At 42.0% G+C, this 16,597-nt stretch overlaps 2 protein-coding genes across 2 annotated transcripts; both read left to right on the plus strand.

The window, feature by feature from the left end:
- Window positions 1-9,151: 9,151 nt before the first annotated feature.
- LOC306744665 (uncharacterized protein) lies at window positions 9,152-11,429 on the plus strand (the record flags this gene model as incomplete). Its single annotated transcript, XM_079227347.1, has 4 exons — window positions 9,152-9,169; window positions 9,377-10,317; window positions 11,137-11,285; window positions 11,416-11,429. 4 exons carry the CDS (start codon window positions 9,152-9,154, stop codon window positions 11,427-11,429), a joined length of 1,122 nt encoding a protein of 373 aa, XP_079083473.1.
- Window positions 11,430-13,162: 1,733 nt separating this feature from the next.
- Window positions 13,163-15,511, plus strand: znf1035 (zinc finger protein 1035; the record flags this gene model as incomplete). Its single annotated transcript, XM_079227348.1, has 1 exon — window positions 13,163-15,511. The coding sequence occupies one exon, from the start codon at window positions 13,163-13,165 to the stop codon at window positions 14,906-14,908; it is 1,746 nt and encodes a 581-aa protein (XP_079083474.1). The 3' UTR covers window positions 14,909-15,511.
- Between the last annotated feature and the right edge of the window lie 1,086 nt (window positions 15,512-16,597).

The following is a 16,597-nucleotide window of genomic DNA, read 5'->3' on the forward strand; positions in this document are numbered from 1 at the left end:
ATGAGTCGGGACTAATAATGTAAACGCCACAAATCTTTGCTCTCATCTTAAATTCGCCATCAAACGGTATGTGCAAGTCTGCCACTGAGAGCAGCCGGATCAAAACTCATGGTGAGGAATCAACCCTCAATCATCAGGACTTTCCAAAGGCAACAAAATATAAACATGATAGCCAACGGTGACGAGACTGTAAGATGGTAGTTACCACCACTTGATTCATATGATTTATTGATATCAGCATGCCCTTCTTAGCCCTTGACAGCACTTACTGCCTATGCATTTGTCCACATACATTGGGTATTGCAACATACCCGTCTTCATTCCATTATACCCATGTGCATCTCTATTGTCCGCTTTTCTTTTCCCACCATTATTACATATTGATGTGGATTGGTAACCTTATTGTACCGTATACAACTGTATGCTATGATCAAGGCATTTATGACTTATGAAATAAAGTTGTATGGGATTCATTCTCTGTACTGGTTCAGGTTTTACAAAGGGGTTTAACTTGAACCAAGCCATACAACAATGATGGCAATCGCATCACAGCTATACCGGGTTAGTAGTAATCGGGTGTTACAATTCATAACATTGTTATCGATCAGATTGGGTAAAAAAGGTATGAGAACATCTCTAGTGTCTGAAAATGCTGTCCAGTGGTTTTCATTGCATTTATAGGAGTTGAGTGAGCTGGAGCAATGTTTCTCAATGCTGTTTAAGCCTGGATACTGTGCTATCAAGCGTGTAGCTGAAAATCCAATACTTGGATTTGTTGGAGTTGTCTTTTTAGCATACATACAGATGCACTGTTTTAGCCATGTGCAAACAGTTATAACCCGGGGAGGGTGCGCGCACGCACACACACACACACACACACACACACACACACACACACACACACACACCCTCCATAATACAAGATGGGTATTGAATGAAGTACTCTATTAGTGTCCCCTTTTTTTAATACTGTAGGTAAGGAAATGTGCACAGTATGATTTTTATACCGCAGTATACTGTGATAGTTATTCTGTCGTAACCCTTGTCTAAATACTAGGGTGCCTTTTCAGTTTAAGCTAAAGTTACATTTGGTAACCGAGAGAATGCATTTCCCAAACAATATTTGCAAGCATTGGCAAGTATGGTGAAGGAGTTTGCCAGTACTTAAAGCTATGTCAGATGGTTTGGTGTGAAGTAGGCCTGGGCAGTATGGCCAACAATTCACATCACAGTGTTTCCCCCTTCTGCTTCTCTGCTGCCGCTCTTAACTGCAGTAATGTAAATCAAATATGAAGTTAATGCAGTCTTAGTTATTCTAGGAATTACCCTTTTTATTGGGATTTCAAGTGTAATCTGAAATGATTGTCCTGCTCTGGCTAGAATTTCCTGGTCAATGCCTTATTTTGTAAGGTTATTGGTGAGGTTTGAGTTCCCCCAAATTGAAGTATGCACTTGTATCCAGCAGATTTTCTTGTTTGAGGTAACTGCAGCTTTTGAAAGTTGTATGTTAGTAATTTTGTTTAGCCGAGTGTGAATAGAACAATAAAGCACTTGTTTTGGAGCAAAGAGGAACAGGCAGTAACTACCAGGTCCATTGCTCCTCCTTCTCCATCTTCCTCTTAATTTAAAAAAAGAAAGCACAATACATGAGCTGGCAGAGGAGCTCTTGTTGCTCTTGTTAATATTGTCGATGGTCACAGGGACCCACAGTGCCATGTCAGCCCACTGTGTCCGTGGGGAGCAGGGCCATTTTTAGTTGTCGGACAACATTTTCAAGAGTATTGATCTGGGATTGACCCTTTCGTACCATCCTTCTTCACTATACCATATACATTATGTTGGGTTATGAAGGGATTGGAATCTCCTCTCCAGGAAATTCCTCGGGTGTTCAAGAATTGACAGTACAGGTTATATTACAATCAAGATTATTTATTTAAGCCATTATTACACACATACATGAAATGCATACCTAATACAAGGCCTTGGACTCAGCTCCCCTGATGGTCTGCTCTGTATACAGTCTGCACACAGTCAGCACACCCCCAGAATGAGAGTGGGCCTCGTTCTCTAAGAACAATGGATATTTATGCCATTTCTGTGAGACACCTCCTTATCTGACTTTCATATTTGTCTCAGTCTTAGTAGCGAAAAAGGGAGCTGAGTCCGTCTGTAGTTCAGACATCTAAAGATCACAAGGGTGAGCCACACTAAGCACAAAGGCGGAATCTCCCACACCCGACAGGAGCCAGACAACCGTCCCTGTGCCAGACCGATAACGGCCAAAAGCAAGCTTTATGTGTTAATATGCGGTAGCAAAGCATATAAGGCCACAGCGGCCTCTTTCTAATCTGTTTAGCCAAGGTCAAGCGCAACTGAGAACTAGACCAGTTACGATTTCCCATCAGCTTCGAGACACATTCTTTTAGTGCAAGCAGGACATGAAACTTTAATCAAAGTAAGGCAGTACAACATATAAATCATTAAATTCTCTTCAGTTATCAAGCGCTGTAATCCAAGCTACTTGTATGGGTCTTGCACAGGTCTAACTAATGATGCACTAATACCACCATTTTTTTTTTTTTGTACTTGCCAATACTGAATCCCAGTGTTTCCCCATGGTTTACAGCTTTGTAACCGACACAAACACTTAAAGGAAACATGGTGTTCATTTATTTTAATGACGACCACAAAGTGTGCAGGTTTTGTCACTGCAGTGTATTTTTCTGGGCTTTTGGAAGATTTATTTATGTACTGTATTTACTTACCAAGATCAGTCTTGTACAGCCAGGGGGAGTATTTATCCTCTGACAGCCAAGCTGGGCCAAAACCTAGCTTCTCCTTTTTTTATTTTTTTTTAATTATTATTATTTATTTATTTATTTATTTAGGTCATCCGGTGGTGCCTGGTCTTTTGCTGCTTATATGTGCAGCACTTTGGCTCATTTCTGTACGAGCTACTCTGGGTGCTACTCCCAGGAGAGCGAGTGGGAGACAGAGAGCAGAGGAGAATTGTAAACGCGCGACCATGTGGAGACAGAAATGACATGCCATCGTGTAAATAAGATCAATAAAATGCAGCCATTTAGTTTGTTTAATACAATAACAAGGTGTAGTCCTGTTCTATGGGAAAGAGATCCTTAAAATACTTCTGTTGTGATCTGGCGCTATATCCAAAATTAAATTAAACAAAATGAACTCTACCTTCAAGAGGGTGCCATTGGGGGGGCGGGGCACCCCCTAATATAATGGTAGGGGAAACACTGCGATATCACAGGACCTTAACTTGGGTCCTTCGAGGAGCTGTCGCATTCATTCACTGACAGTCTAAACTGTACACATACTGCACTGCTGCAGCTATAACGTGACTGCTGACTTCATACTCATAGTCTAACACGCTCTTTCTCTCTTGACCGACCACTCGCTAACTATGTGCTGTGCTTGCAAAACCCTGGCAAAAACCCTGACGAGAGTATGTCAGGCAGACGCACCTCGCTGCGAAACTGATTGATTGATTTGGTGGAGACTTACTGGGTGTGCAAGTAAAAATGTGGCTGCTAACTCTCCCGAACGGATGACAATTTAACAACTTTGTTCATCGGGTGGTCGACGCAACTGGGCAGCTTATCAGGCGCAACTGGTGAGAGGTTAATGTCACGTTGCTGTAGTGCAGGGGTGTCAAACATACGGCCCGCCAGGGGGTCCAGTCCGGCCCGCGGGATAATTGTTAAAATTGCAGAAAAAGAAGAGAAAAAATTACCCGAGTTGGGACTCGAACCACTGATCCTCTGATTGTAAGATGGGCATGCTAACCATTGAGCCACAGTTGCAATTGATACAGAACTGACATTACTAAAAATATTGCCCAACTGTGAGGGAATCTGCAGAGGAGAGCCCAGGCAGGTAAACACAGTGGGCTGATGTTGGAATTTTTGGTCTTTATGTTTCTAGTTTATTGAAGAAATGCATTAAAATAGGGTTTATCATCCAAAAACCTTCACCGATGATTTAAACACAGATAAATATTGTCATTATGTATGCATTATTATGCTATGATTTTACTGGTCCGGCCCACTTGAGATCAAAATGGGCCCTTAACTAAAATGAGTTTGACACCCTGTAGTGGTATTTGGTGGTGCGGTTGTGTTATAGCTGATACTGGTATTTGCATTGGAGCATCCCTAGGTGTAATAGCCTTACCCAGTTAACAGGCCCTGATTTCTGTTTTGTCTGTAGCAATAGCCTGTACTGCAATTTTATATATTGGAAAAACAAAATGCAAAACATGTTCTATAATTTTAATAATTTGCATTTCTTTCCCTTTTACAGCCAGCCAGGTTTGACGTCTTTCAATATTTTGAGGACGGCAGACGTTTAACACCAGGTACAAAAGTTGTTTTATATTTAAGTTTGTGTGTGCTTGTTGTTGTCTTTGAGAAATGCTTGTTTTAAAATAAATTACATATGTGAAATATCTTAAAGATTCCATTACGTTAAATTAACATCTGAAATGCAGGATTGTTGCTCTGATTTCTTTTTTACAACTTCTTTAAACTGAAGTTGGATTGATTGCAAATGTTTCTGCATCGAAGAGAAAACAGTCTAATGACCAAATGACACATGTAGCGTGTAAACTCCCAGAAGCTAATAAACGGCATTGCATATATTTTTAGGAATTCAGTTGATGGTTTCAGATAGTTTTTACACATGAATATATTCACGTGAGTTATCCTAAGTAAGTCGCTATTTTCAAGGTTTTTTTTTTTTAATGAAATTTCCTATTTGTGATTCCTTAGACTGTACTTTCTTACGTAACTTTGCCAAATTATGTGGGTCTCTTCCAAACTCACACTGCTAAAGTGTGGCAGAGAGAGATGGGCACAGCTTTAAACGCCAACCTTATCCAAGTCAGGGTCATACACAGTAAATTGTACTCAAATTGAAAAACAATGAAGTCTAAATAGAGTCAAATCTACTCTTTCCTCAGAGTAAATGATTCAGAGTATGTTTTTCTCTCTTCGGTGTTTATATTAAACTCTACATTATCATAATTTACTCTATATAACATCAAATGAAAACAACATTTTTTTACTCAATTCTGAGTTATATTTTACTCCATTTAGAGTATAATTTCACTGGAATTGAATCGAATTCCATATGGAATGTTCTATCCCTTATCAGTAGCTACGCCATCCAGCTCTTCCTGGGATCCCAGTGCTTTCCCAGGTCGGATGGGATAAGCATTCCAGCATGTCCTGGGCCTGCCCTAGGGTCTCCTTCCAGTAGGTGTGGAACAGGCTTACCACGAATGTGTGTTGTATTAAGTGATTGGCAAAAGCTGCGCCTTGCCAAAATAAAAAAAAGTATACCCCCACTGCACTGTCAAAACTATCCCCATGAACACAGCCCAAGGAGTGTTCCCACCTCCTTGCTCCAGCCCTTCCGGCCTCTTGATAGCTATTTGGTGATCTAGTAGTTCCACAGGTTCCTGAAAAACCGTCTCATTCATCCTTCACTGCTGATGACCACCAAATGGTTCTGATGCACAGGCACTGATATCTTTTGTAGGCTTTAAACATAGCCCGCTAGGATTAAAAGTCTCCAACCCCCTGGGAATATGGAAAATGCCAGGTGTTCCAATTTAGCAAACTCACATGTGTGAAAGTTAAGTTTGATCAATCTTAAACTGAAGGTGTTCTGGTACCAAGTATCGTCAAGAGTTACTTCATGCTTACTTGGTGTTTTACATGGTGCTATACGTAATGTAACTATACTACCATTGCCCATCTCCTGGCTAACAATTCACCCTTGTGGCCCTCTTTTTGGGTATTGAGCCCACATGGCAGCGATTTTGTTGTCTCACCACCACAGGTTCTTAAATCACTCACCCTTTTCCCTGGACCAAATTTTGCTGAATTGCTGACCCCACTAGGAACAGTGCACCAGACCACAGGGACTAACAAACACATTCACTCCTTGTCAGGCCACACCTCGCCATCCAAACTCTACACAGACTGAACAGTCAATTGTATAAATATACCTGATGCCAAATTCTTTTTGAATTGCATTTTGATAGCATTTGTAGATGATATTTTTCTTTTTTAGTGGCCTTGTAAAATCTTTACAATAATAATATTAATCAATATTTTTTCCCCAGGTTTCCATGCAGATGTAACCCGTCATCCTGGACAGTCCTAGTCCTTGTGAGTCCAAGAAAAGGTCAGAATGGTCTTGTCAAGCATTGTGTACTTTATTAAAAGTGATAATGGTTGAAGTTGCTGTTTTTTTAATTATATTCTTATTTGTGTTTTCAGGATTGGGCCAAATAAGCTACAGCTTCCAATCGTGGTAGAGAATGGCTCAAGGTTGGGATTCATACTTTCATAACCTTCCACCTCTATCATCAGAACCAAGTACATTGACAAGGACATCAGAGTCACAGGGAAGTCTTTCCCACCATATAGAGAACTACATTGGACATCATGACTTCCCCAACACCGAGGTTTCAAATGAAGCCTCTGCAACCAACTCAAATTATAACACAAACTATTACTCAAATCCTAGTATGGAAAATCCCAGTTCAGACTGCCTTTATCAAAGATACAGCAACGAAACCCCGTGGCAAGCTGATGGAGAACAAATGGGAAAAGATCTCTTGCCAAGATGTGGAAATAATGAAATCAAAGATTTAGCCACAGATGGATTATCGACATCGGGACCTTTTCCTTCATCTTTTGCGACAGATTTACAAGAACTTAAGCAAGACTGTGGAATGTTAGCTACTTCATTTCTTGAGGGCTACTCGGACGTCAGTAGCTGCTCCGATGCAGATGTGGGTGAAACAAGACCCTCTTGTAAATTCATGGCAGGCAAGTCGGTTCCAAAATCTAAAACTGATGTTACTATAAAACCCAGCTCATCAGAATGGCTTTTCAGTGATAGTGGAAATATGATGGTTCCGACTGAGAGTCGCCCTAATATGTCGGAGACTAATGTAGCTTTGTCACGCACTTCACATGTAATGGCAGGAGAAAACATAGTTAAAGACAAGATGGACTGTCCTGTTAAAACTGTTAAATCTTACAGGGGACACAATCAATCCTCAGCTACTTTGAACATGGTGAAAACTACAGGGAGCAAGCCTGTTGAGGAGAAAAAGGATACTGGTGGTTGTCCAAATCAGAAACAAAAGGCGAATGTGGAGCGAGTTCTCATTCAAGGACAACATTCAAACATCTCAATAAGTGTCAATGAAAAGTTGACTGATGGAATACAGTACCCGGATGGCAATGAAGAAGGTGTGCCAAATAGCATGACTACATTAAACAATGTCCAAGAGCTTTCAGGCAAAGAAGTCCTAACTAAGGAAATTGAGGAATCATTCAACCAAAAACATGGTAATCCCAACACCACAAATGATGAAGATGGAAATATGCAAGTGAACAAGCAGGATAAAAGTGAAGTCCTAAAAAGAGAATTAAGTTCATTAGAAAAAAAGACTTTTGATGAGCAGACACCTCCAAATCCCAACTCCAATGATGATCAAGATGAAATTTTGGAGACTAACTGTCAGAAAAAAGAAATTCAGTCGTATACTGATCAACAATGTATCAAGTTGTCTGATTCTACAGATGCCAATCATGAACTGGGTGAGTGCACAAGTACCTTGAAAAGTAACAATCAGGATGTTGAATCCTGTTTGCATTTATCTAAGCACCAGTTTTACAAATGTTTGCCAGAGAACAATATTTGTTTGAGCCCTGCCGTGACGTGTGATGGTCATTTAAGCAATGCCAGTGACAAGAATGATCAATGTGTTGGAAGTAATTTAGATCCCTGCTTACAGTCAACTAGCTCCAGCAAAAATGTTAATCCTTCTCTAGAAAAAGAATGGACCAGTTCAGCAGAGAATATTAACACCAATTCTCCAGATTGCAGTGTCCCTAGTGTCACTCGTCTTCCTAATGATACTAGTGACAAGAACAAGCAAGGTGTTGCTAATAATGTAGAATCCTGCTTACTGCCCACCCGACCAAGCACAGACACAAATCCCTGTCTAGAAACGGAATCGACAAGTTCACCAGAGAAGAGCGCTCCAACCTCCTCAGCACCAGATTGTAGTGACACTGCTCTGATTGGTGACATTAAAGAACAGAGTGTTTCTAATGGTTTACAATCTTGTTCACAGTCAAGCACCTTAAGCACAGACATAACTACCTGTGTAGAAACGGAATCGACAAGTTCACCAGAGAAGAGCGCTCCAACCTCCTCAGCACCAGATTGTAGTGACACTGCTTTGATTGGTGACATTACAGAACAAAGTAAAGAACAGAGTGTTTCTAATGGTTTACAATCTTGTTCACAGTTAAACACCTCAAGCACAGACATAACTACCTGTGTAGAAAAAGAATTGACAAGTCCCCCAGAGAACACAAATGGAACCTCTTGTACAGATCAGCAACAGCCACAACATCAAAGTCCAGTGGCACTAAAAGAAGGAAGTCTTAATGGAGATGTTGCTGAAAATGCAGCCGAGTTGGACACATCTGCAGAGGAGCCACCCTTGTCTGGCGCCCTCTATGGTGAACCACTGTCAAGAGAAGATTCCTCATCTGATTCTGATGAAACAAACCTTGACACAAGTCCCTATAAAGACACTTCTGTGGCTAGACCTGACGGTAACGGCATGAACTTTCCAGAAGGACAAGCGCCTCAACTAAAATCCTCTATACAAATGAGAAAACGCCTGCAACCTGTTGTAATATTGAAGATACCAGAGTCAGTAAATGGAGCGAGTAACTCTTATCATTGCGCCGATTGCCAACACACAACCCACGATGTAGATCAACTAATTGAACACCACCATTGTTGCCATTCAATGAAAAACTTCCAGTTTTGCATGGCTTGTAATGTCTACCTGATGAAGAATGAACAATCAGAGAAACATGTGTGTTGTGTGACCAAAAACGGCCCTCGGCTCTCTTCTGACTCCAGCCTACTGAAGAAGAAAAAACGCCGTGGCAAGCACAAGTGCATTAGATGCGGACTCATATTTTCAAAACTATATCAGTATGTTGCACATATACGATCTCACACTGGCACAACACCCTACAAGTGCAATCTCTGTGGAACTTACTTTGCACAGTCTAGTAGCATGCGAAGACACGAGCAGGTACCTGGCAGATGCAAGGGGTCCACACTTCAAGTTACAAATTCTGACGCTAATTCTGATATCAAAGAAACTAAAACGCCACTACAAAAAGATCATGTGCAGAACAAAGCATATCCAAATCTACTGGAATGTTACGTAAAGCTTGTCAACATCTCTGAAACGCATCTGTGTAGTTTATGTGGTAAAAACTTCTCAACTTTGGACAAGGTCAAAAAGCACTTCCACAACGTGCACAAGGGGAAAAGTCTGGCAGTTCCATCGAGTCAGTGTACCACAAAAGACAGTGGTGAGAAAACCCACAAAGTGGAGAGTGAGACCAGAGGAAAATATAAATGTCCTCTCTGTCCACGGCTTTTCAAGTACTCCTACAACAGAGCTCGCCATTTGCGTGACTGTGTACGAAACGCTACAAGTGATGGGAAGGAAAAGAATTCCGGTAAATATCGGTGTCCCTTGTGCCAGGTTACCTTCACTTTATCATGCAACCGATACAGACATATTAAATCGTTTTGCCTCAGAGAATGTGTAAATCGGCTCTCTAAGGAGAGGGCACTATCAAGGGAACAGATTGAACAGAGAAAAAAGGAAAAAAGAAAGGAAATTGAACGGAAAAAAACAACACCCCAAGCTTCAACGGCCCTCGAGTCTCTACCACGTTACAAATGCAATCTTTGTCCTGCCGTTTTTAGTTACGGTTCCGGAAAGTACAGACATATGAAGAAACATGAGGCGTTTAAACTCACTGGTAAAATGTTCAAGTACAGGAATTCCGTTTTCTCCACCTTGTCTAAACCAGCAACTTTAAGTAGTACAAACACTAAAGAGAATAAGAATAACTCAAAATCAACTGAAACAACTCGCAGTCTTGCACTGAGCTGTAAGTTTTGTGGAGGATCTTTCGACACACCACAGTCTCTGAAGAAACATCTTCGCAATCACAGAGGCGAAAAGCCGTACCGCTGTCTAGAATGTGGCAAAGGATTCAAAAGACGGGCCCATCTGATTGGTCATAAAATCGTTCACCAGAAGAGGATACAGTGCACTGTCTGCAGAAAGATTCTTCCAACTATTGGCGAACTGATCCAGCACAGAAGCTCCCATCCTAATAAGGGAATGCTTCGATGCCCAGACTGTCGTCTGCAGTTCCAGTATCCTGCACAACTCCTTAGGCACTTAGACGCCCACAAAAAAAAAGAAAACCGGACAAGTCAGCTTGGAGAGACACCATCATTGGAACCACAGGAGTCCTTGGATCCTGTAAAAGATCAGAGTGGGCCAAAACAGCTACAGTGCTCTCTGTGCAAAGAGGTATTTAATGATGCCCAAGTACTAAGAAAGCATTGTCTTACACATATATCTGTGTCCTCGTCAAACCAGTGTCCGTTTTGCAAAGATCATTTCCGTAATCGTCGCTATTTGCTGCGCCACATGATCAAACATACTGGAGACAAGCCCTTTTCCTGCACTAACTGTGGACGACAGTTTTACCGTGACTTGTATCTTAAACTTCACAGTGAGAGGTGTATGCCTGCTCAAACCTTACATCTGGTCCCAATTGAGTCCGGCGCTAAGAGGGGGCCACATCTGTGTTTGTACTGTCCACGGGCATTTACGAAGAAGAATCGCCTGAAAAGTCATCACTGTGGCCACAAGGCAAACAGTCTGCTTCTATGCTCAAGATGTGGGCAGTACTTTGGATTTACAAAATTAACTCACCATCAGAAGAACTGCACAGAAACTTCAGAGATCAACAATGACTTATCATCAGTTAATGGCAATGTCTGTAAAAGCAATTCAGAGGTGAGCCAAACAGTCAGCATAATGCCCCCGGAGCCCAATGCAAGCGAGCTGCTACGGTTTAAATGTACTCACTGTAAAAAGAGGTTCAGGTACAGATCGTTACTTTTGAGACATCTTGTGACACACACTGGTGTTAAACCCTTTTCATGTATGCACTGTGGGCACAGATTTGGAACTCGGACGATGTATTTGCAGCATGAAGCGTTCTGTGATGGTGTTAACAAGGAGGGGCTGTTGAAAGTCAAAGATGTGGCTGCAACTCAGTTGTCAAAGAGGCCTACTCTCAGTGAGGCAGCACAAATGCCCGAAGCAGAAGGTAAAGCGGAGTTAAAGTGCAAATTCTGCACCAAGACTTTCATGAAATCCCGAAGCCTGAGACGTCACATTTTGACACACAATGAAGTGAAACCATACCGCTGTAAAGCCTGTGACTGCTGCTTTTCAAGGTATGACCATCTGAAAGTGCATCAGGCTCGCTGTAGAGGGAAAAAAACACGATTGGAAGTCTGTATTCCCAAAATCAGTTTAGATGACGTTGGCAAGGGTTGGAAAAATAGGTTTGATATGCTGGCAGCTGCTGAAAAGATGGAGACCCTTGAGTGCAAAGTCTGTTCAAGAAGCTTCCCCACTCAGTCTAAACTTTCCCGACATGTCACTATGTTCCATACTACAAAATTATTCAAGTGCACACACTGTGGCTCATCATTCTCTCATGAAAAATCTCTGAAAAAGCACAGGAAGGTAAAGAAGTGCAGGACTCGCTCCAACGGAGGAAATTCTTTGCTGCCACTGGAAACTAATCCATCAACAGAAACTGTGACAAACCCGCTTAATGTGATACGAAATAGAATAATACAGCGTATCCAGCCGTATTTGAACAAAAAGTTCAAATACACATGTAGTTTTTGCCCCCGTGCTTTTCAAAACAATTGGCAATTGAGAGTGCACACCCGATTGCACACAGGAGAGCGGCCATATGCCTGTGACGATTGTGGTCAGAGATTTATAAGGAAGGATTACGTGAAGCGTCATTCCCCAAAGTGCACCAAGAAAAGATGCATTGTAACACCGAGATTATCCAAGTCCACAGTTTGCAAAACCCAACAGTCAACCACTAAAAGCCCACCAAAAGGCTTTTCTTGTGCATACTGTAGTTCCCGTTTCTTGCTATTTTCACATCTCCAAGAGCATTTTTTAAATGCACACAAGCTGGAAACACAGGTTCCTCCAATATCATCTGCTCCCCTACAACACCATCTATCAAATATGCCAAACATCAAAGAAGAGCCTTTGGATGAGAGTTGTGACAAATGGCTCAGTGATGGCGCTAAACTAGATGCAGCTCCTGATAGTAAGGTCCCCAATCCATTGCCCTGCCCAGTGTGCAATTTGTCCTTTACAAATAAAGCTGGACTAAGCGGTCATCTGCGTGTACACTCAATGGAGCTTCCTTTTCAATGTAAAACATGCAAGAAGGGATTCTGGAATAAAAGGCTTCTCCGTAATCACAACAGGAAATGTAAATTGGGGCACATTCCAGAGAGTAGTACAACCCAACAGTCGGACGTTCCTTTGAAAGCAGAGATTGATTTTGTGCTGAATGACTCTGTTCTACTGTTCACAGAGGCCTCCGACTCAAATGGCACTGGCGTTTTGCAGACCAACTTCTCTTGCAAAGATGACTTGGTGGACAAATCCCCAGAAAATTTAGAAGAAAAACCGGTGCGGAGCAGCTCAAGTACAGGGAAGAAAGCTGTGCAGTATCAATGTTCAGAATGTGATAAGAGCTTCACGGATGGCTTGATGCTTATTAGTCACCTTGAAGACCATGGAAGAGAAGAACTAGCGAAAAAGCGCAACGCGTGTATTACGTGTGGGGAGGCGTTTTCTAATCTAGGACATCTGGCCAGACACATGAAGGTCCATGAAAGTAAGGGGAAATACGCTTGCCCTGACTGCTCCACGGTGTCGAAGACCTCCTCTGATCTTAACATCCACCGAACATGTCATGACCCAAATAGGCCTTTTCCTTGCAAACTGTGTAATCACAGGTTTTGGACAAGACCAGCTTTATATAATCATTACAGAGAAGACCATACAGATGATGTGTTTACTTGCCGTTTCTGTAACAAGGCATATTCGGTCAAAAAATCACTTTATAGACATTATAGAAAGTGGCATCCACGAGAGCAGATGAATCCTGGGCGAACTGTGAAGGAAAAGATCGTCGTTGAACCACAATCCAGCAGTCAAGTCAGCACAGCTGCTGAAAGCGACGAGGAGAGAAATACTGGCAGTGGGGACACCGACTCGGACTCCGCGCCATACTTCCCGTGCCACGTGTGCGGAAAGACATTCCCAACATCAGAAGGTCTTGAGGACCATCAGCGGTGTCACCTGGGTGAAAAGCCACATGAATGTGCAGAATGCGGTCGATGTTTCTTCCAAGCGTCCCAGTTGCAGCAGCATCAACGAATGCACAAGTCTGAATTTCAGTGTCAGGCATGCGGTAGGGGTTTTGTCTCGCTCTTTGCGCTCCGCAAACACAAGCATACTCACGGAAAGAGCCGTCCCTACCGTTGTTCCAGGTGCGACTTCAGTTTCACCGGGCCGTTGCAGTTGGCAGAGCACATGTCCACCCACCGTGAAGAGAACTTCCCATGCGATATATGCAATCTTGTGTTTGTCTCCAAGAGTAGTAGAGTTGAGCATCGGAAAAGCCACTCCAACTCGAGTGACTACCCCCTACCTCCAATTTCAATGAAAGAACATGAGTCTGCTTCCCTCTCTGAAGGCTCATCAGTGTCCCCTAAAGAGCTTAAATACCGCTGCGGTCTTTGCGGTGAGCGTTTTCCAGATCCAGAGGAGCTCTCGGAGCACGGTTGCATGGAAGCCAAAGAGCGGCTATACCCCTGCTCAGACTGCGATCAACATTTTCTGCACGCATCTCACCTGAAAAAGCACAGGAACAGCCATCACATGTCATGGTCCAGCGGTGAATATCCGTGCAATCAATGCAACAACAGTTTTTCCACCTCTCAGCAATTCCTACACCACCTGAAGAGCCACGGCGATACTGCAGCAGAAGATAAACACAACACTGAAGGTACAGATGGGGCTCGATCCCGCGATTTCATATGCCCAGTTTGCCATCAGTGTTTTGCCAGTGCCACGGAGTTGAGTCGTCATTTCCTCACGCATCCTAATGGATCTTTTGAGTGCAACATTTGTAAAATGACATTTTCCTCGAGAAGTACGCTCGAGGAACACGAGCGCCGTCATGTGACGTCAGAAACGGAATTTGAATGCACAGAGTGTGGCCAGAGCTTTTGGGGAGAAGATGCTTTCAAACAGCACCACTGTTCTCATCATAAGCACGCTTCGAAAGAGGCTGAATACTCGAATCCGCCAGCGAAGATGTCCGCTCCAACTTATTATCAAGCAGCAGTAGACGAAGAGGAGATTGACGTTACTGGAGAGGACTTGTACAATTGCCAAGTTTGCGCAAGGCAGTTCTCCTCAAAGAGCGGCCTTTTGGAGCACCAAAATAAAGTGCACCGAAATGAGAAGCCATTCAAATGTGAGCTTTGCGGGAACACTTTTGCCAAGAGGCGGTACCTCACCGAGCACGAGCGGAGGCATCGTAAAAAAAGAGCAGCTCAGTCAGAAGAAAACAAGTTCGGGCGTAACCATTGGCACACCAAACTCGATACAGCACAAGATCTGTCGTCGCATATGAGATTGGACGCCGAAAAAGAAGTTGGAAAGTTCCGCTGCGATATGTGCTACAAGTCCTTCAGCCGGTGGTCTCAGCTGAAGCAGCACCAAGAAAGTCATGTCGGCCAAGTTGTATATGAATGCACAGAATGTGACAAAGCCTTTGCTTTTCCTCACCTACTGGAGGAACATCAACAGACTCATGCTGGCCCCTCTCAGTAATGGTTGTTGAATACCATCTACCTTCTCCTCCTTTTGAATAGCTAGCTATAGTCACTTGAAGTCCCTTCCATGCCTTACATCTGACCCGGTACCTCCGCTTGTTTTCACAATTTAGATCCAATTTGTATTTTTGATCCTTGTGATCATGTCTCTGACGGGGCATCTCCTTCTGCGATTATATTTAGTGTATATATTTTTTTTTATTTGTACATGAGCCAGATAGTTTCTTGACCGTTTGTAAATCTATGACAGACATGTGTAAAGCTGTAAGCATGATGCGATAAGATGTTTATGGAAAGTCTTGGATAAAGGCTGTAATTTGTATCGAACATGATCATTTTTGTTATGTTTGAAATAGCCTTTAGTTTTGTTGATTATATGTAAGATACACTTCAAACTGGTCATTTTAATCTATTGGCATTTTCTATGACATGAACTATAGATCATTTTGTATTTTTCAGTTAAATATTTCCTTGTATTTATAAGGGGTTACATTTTTTTTTTCAAGTTAGTTTGCAAGTTTATTGTACATGCATTAAAAATATGTTTGCAAGCTTATTGTACAAAATATGTTCTAATTGAATATTGTTTTCACAAAAACAACCCGAGAATGTTACTTTCTTAAGAAATTTGAGTTGATGCATTCAATTAAGGAGTAAAGTCAACTAGAAAATCTATGTGTCCCTGTTTCTTTGTAGTTCTGTGTACTTTATGGGAAGCTAACAGAAAGGAAGTTTGCCATTAGAAGCTGCACATCCCATCAACCCAAATAAGAGCCAATTTGACACTCAGAACACTACATTCAATGAACTCAATATGAGGAATGAACTGACTTTTTTTTTTAAAGTAAATATTACTGTCACAAACAAAAACAGAGTAAATACTTTGTGCAATATTGTGCAGAACAGTTATGTGGTTATTAAGTGTACTAAAAATCAGCTTACAGATATAACTTGCAACAGCCTTTTTAAGAAAGTGCTTTAAACATTTAGTTTTCTAATATATCATTGTTAAAATATGTATTTAAAATGTAAGTACCTTGCAAAGATTAACACACCTAAACTTAAAGTAAGTAAATAAACCTAAGCACATCTAGTTGTATACATTTTATTATATAAAAAAAATAATAATAATATACATATATTTGAATTGTGCTATGATTAGAGGAAGAGCTGATGCTGTCGGACTGAAGCACCTGCTCAGCCCCAGAGAGCCACCTGTCACGGCAGGTTAGTTTCAGGCCTTCAGTTGTCAAAGTAACAGATACAGTAATCTTGGTCTCTGTTAAAGAGGCAGTTTTGTGAGCCCTGCTCTTGGACCAAAAGATCTGATGGCTCCTGAATTTGCATTGTCACGACCCGGCTCTTAAGCCATGACAAAGACGGGAGACGCACAGGGCTTTAAATAGGAAACGGTACATTTATTGATAACACACGACAAGTTAAAGCATAAACAAGGCATGGTGCTGGAGGAACAGACCCAGCACTGGAGCAGACCGGTCTTAAACGCTCCTGGAAGAATGGCCAGGTGCTCCCAGTTGTGCTGATTAGCTCCGCCTACTAGGGACCTAGCCAGAGTAACCACACACAGCAGGCCCTGCCTAAAGCCAGAGGGCCTTCACAGCATTTAAAGGGTCTTATTAATAAGTCTTGTTTCTGGAGTACCACTCGCTTAATCATATTATGAAAT

This window comes from Taurulus bubalis, assembly GCF_910589615.1.
Source record: "Taurulus bubalis genome assembly, chromosome: 12".
Classification (NCBI taxonomy): domain Eukaryota; kingdom Metazoa; phylum Chordata; class Actinopteri; order Perciformes; family Cottidae; genus Taurulus; species Taurulus bubalis.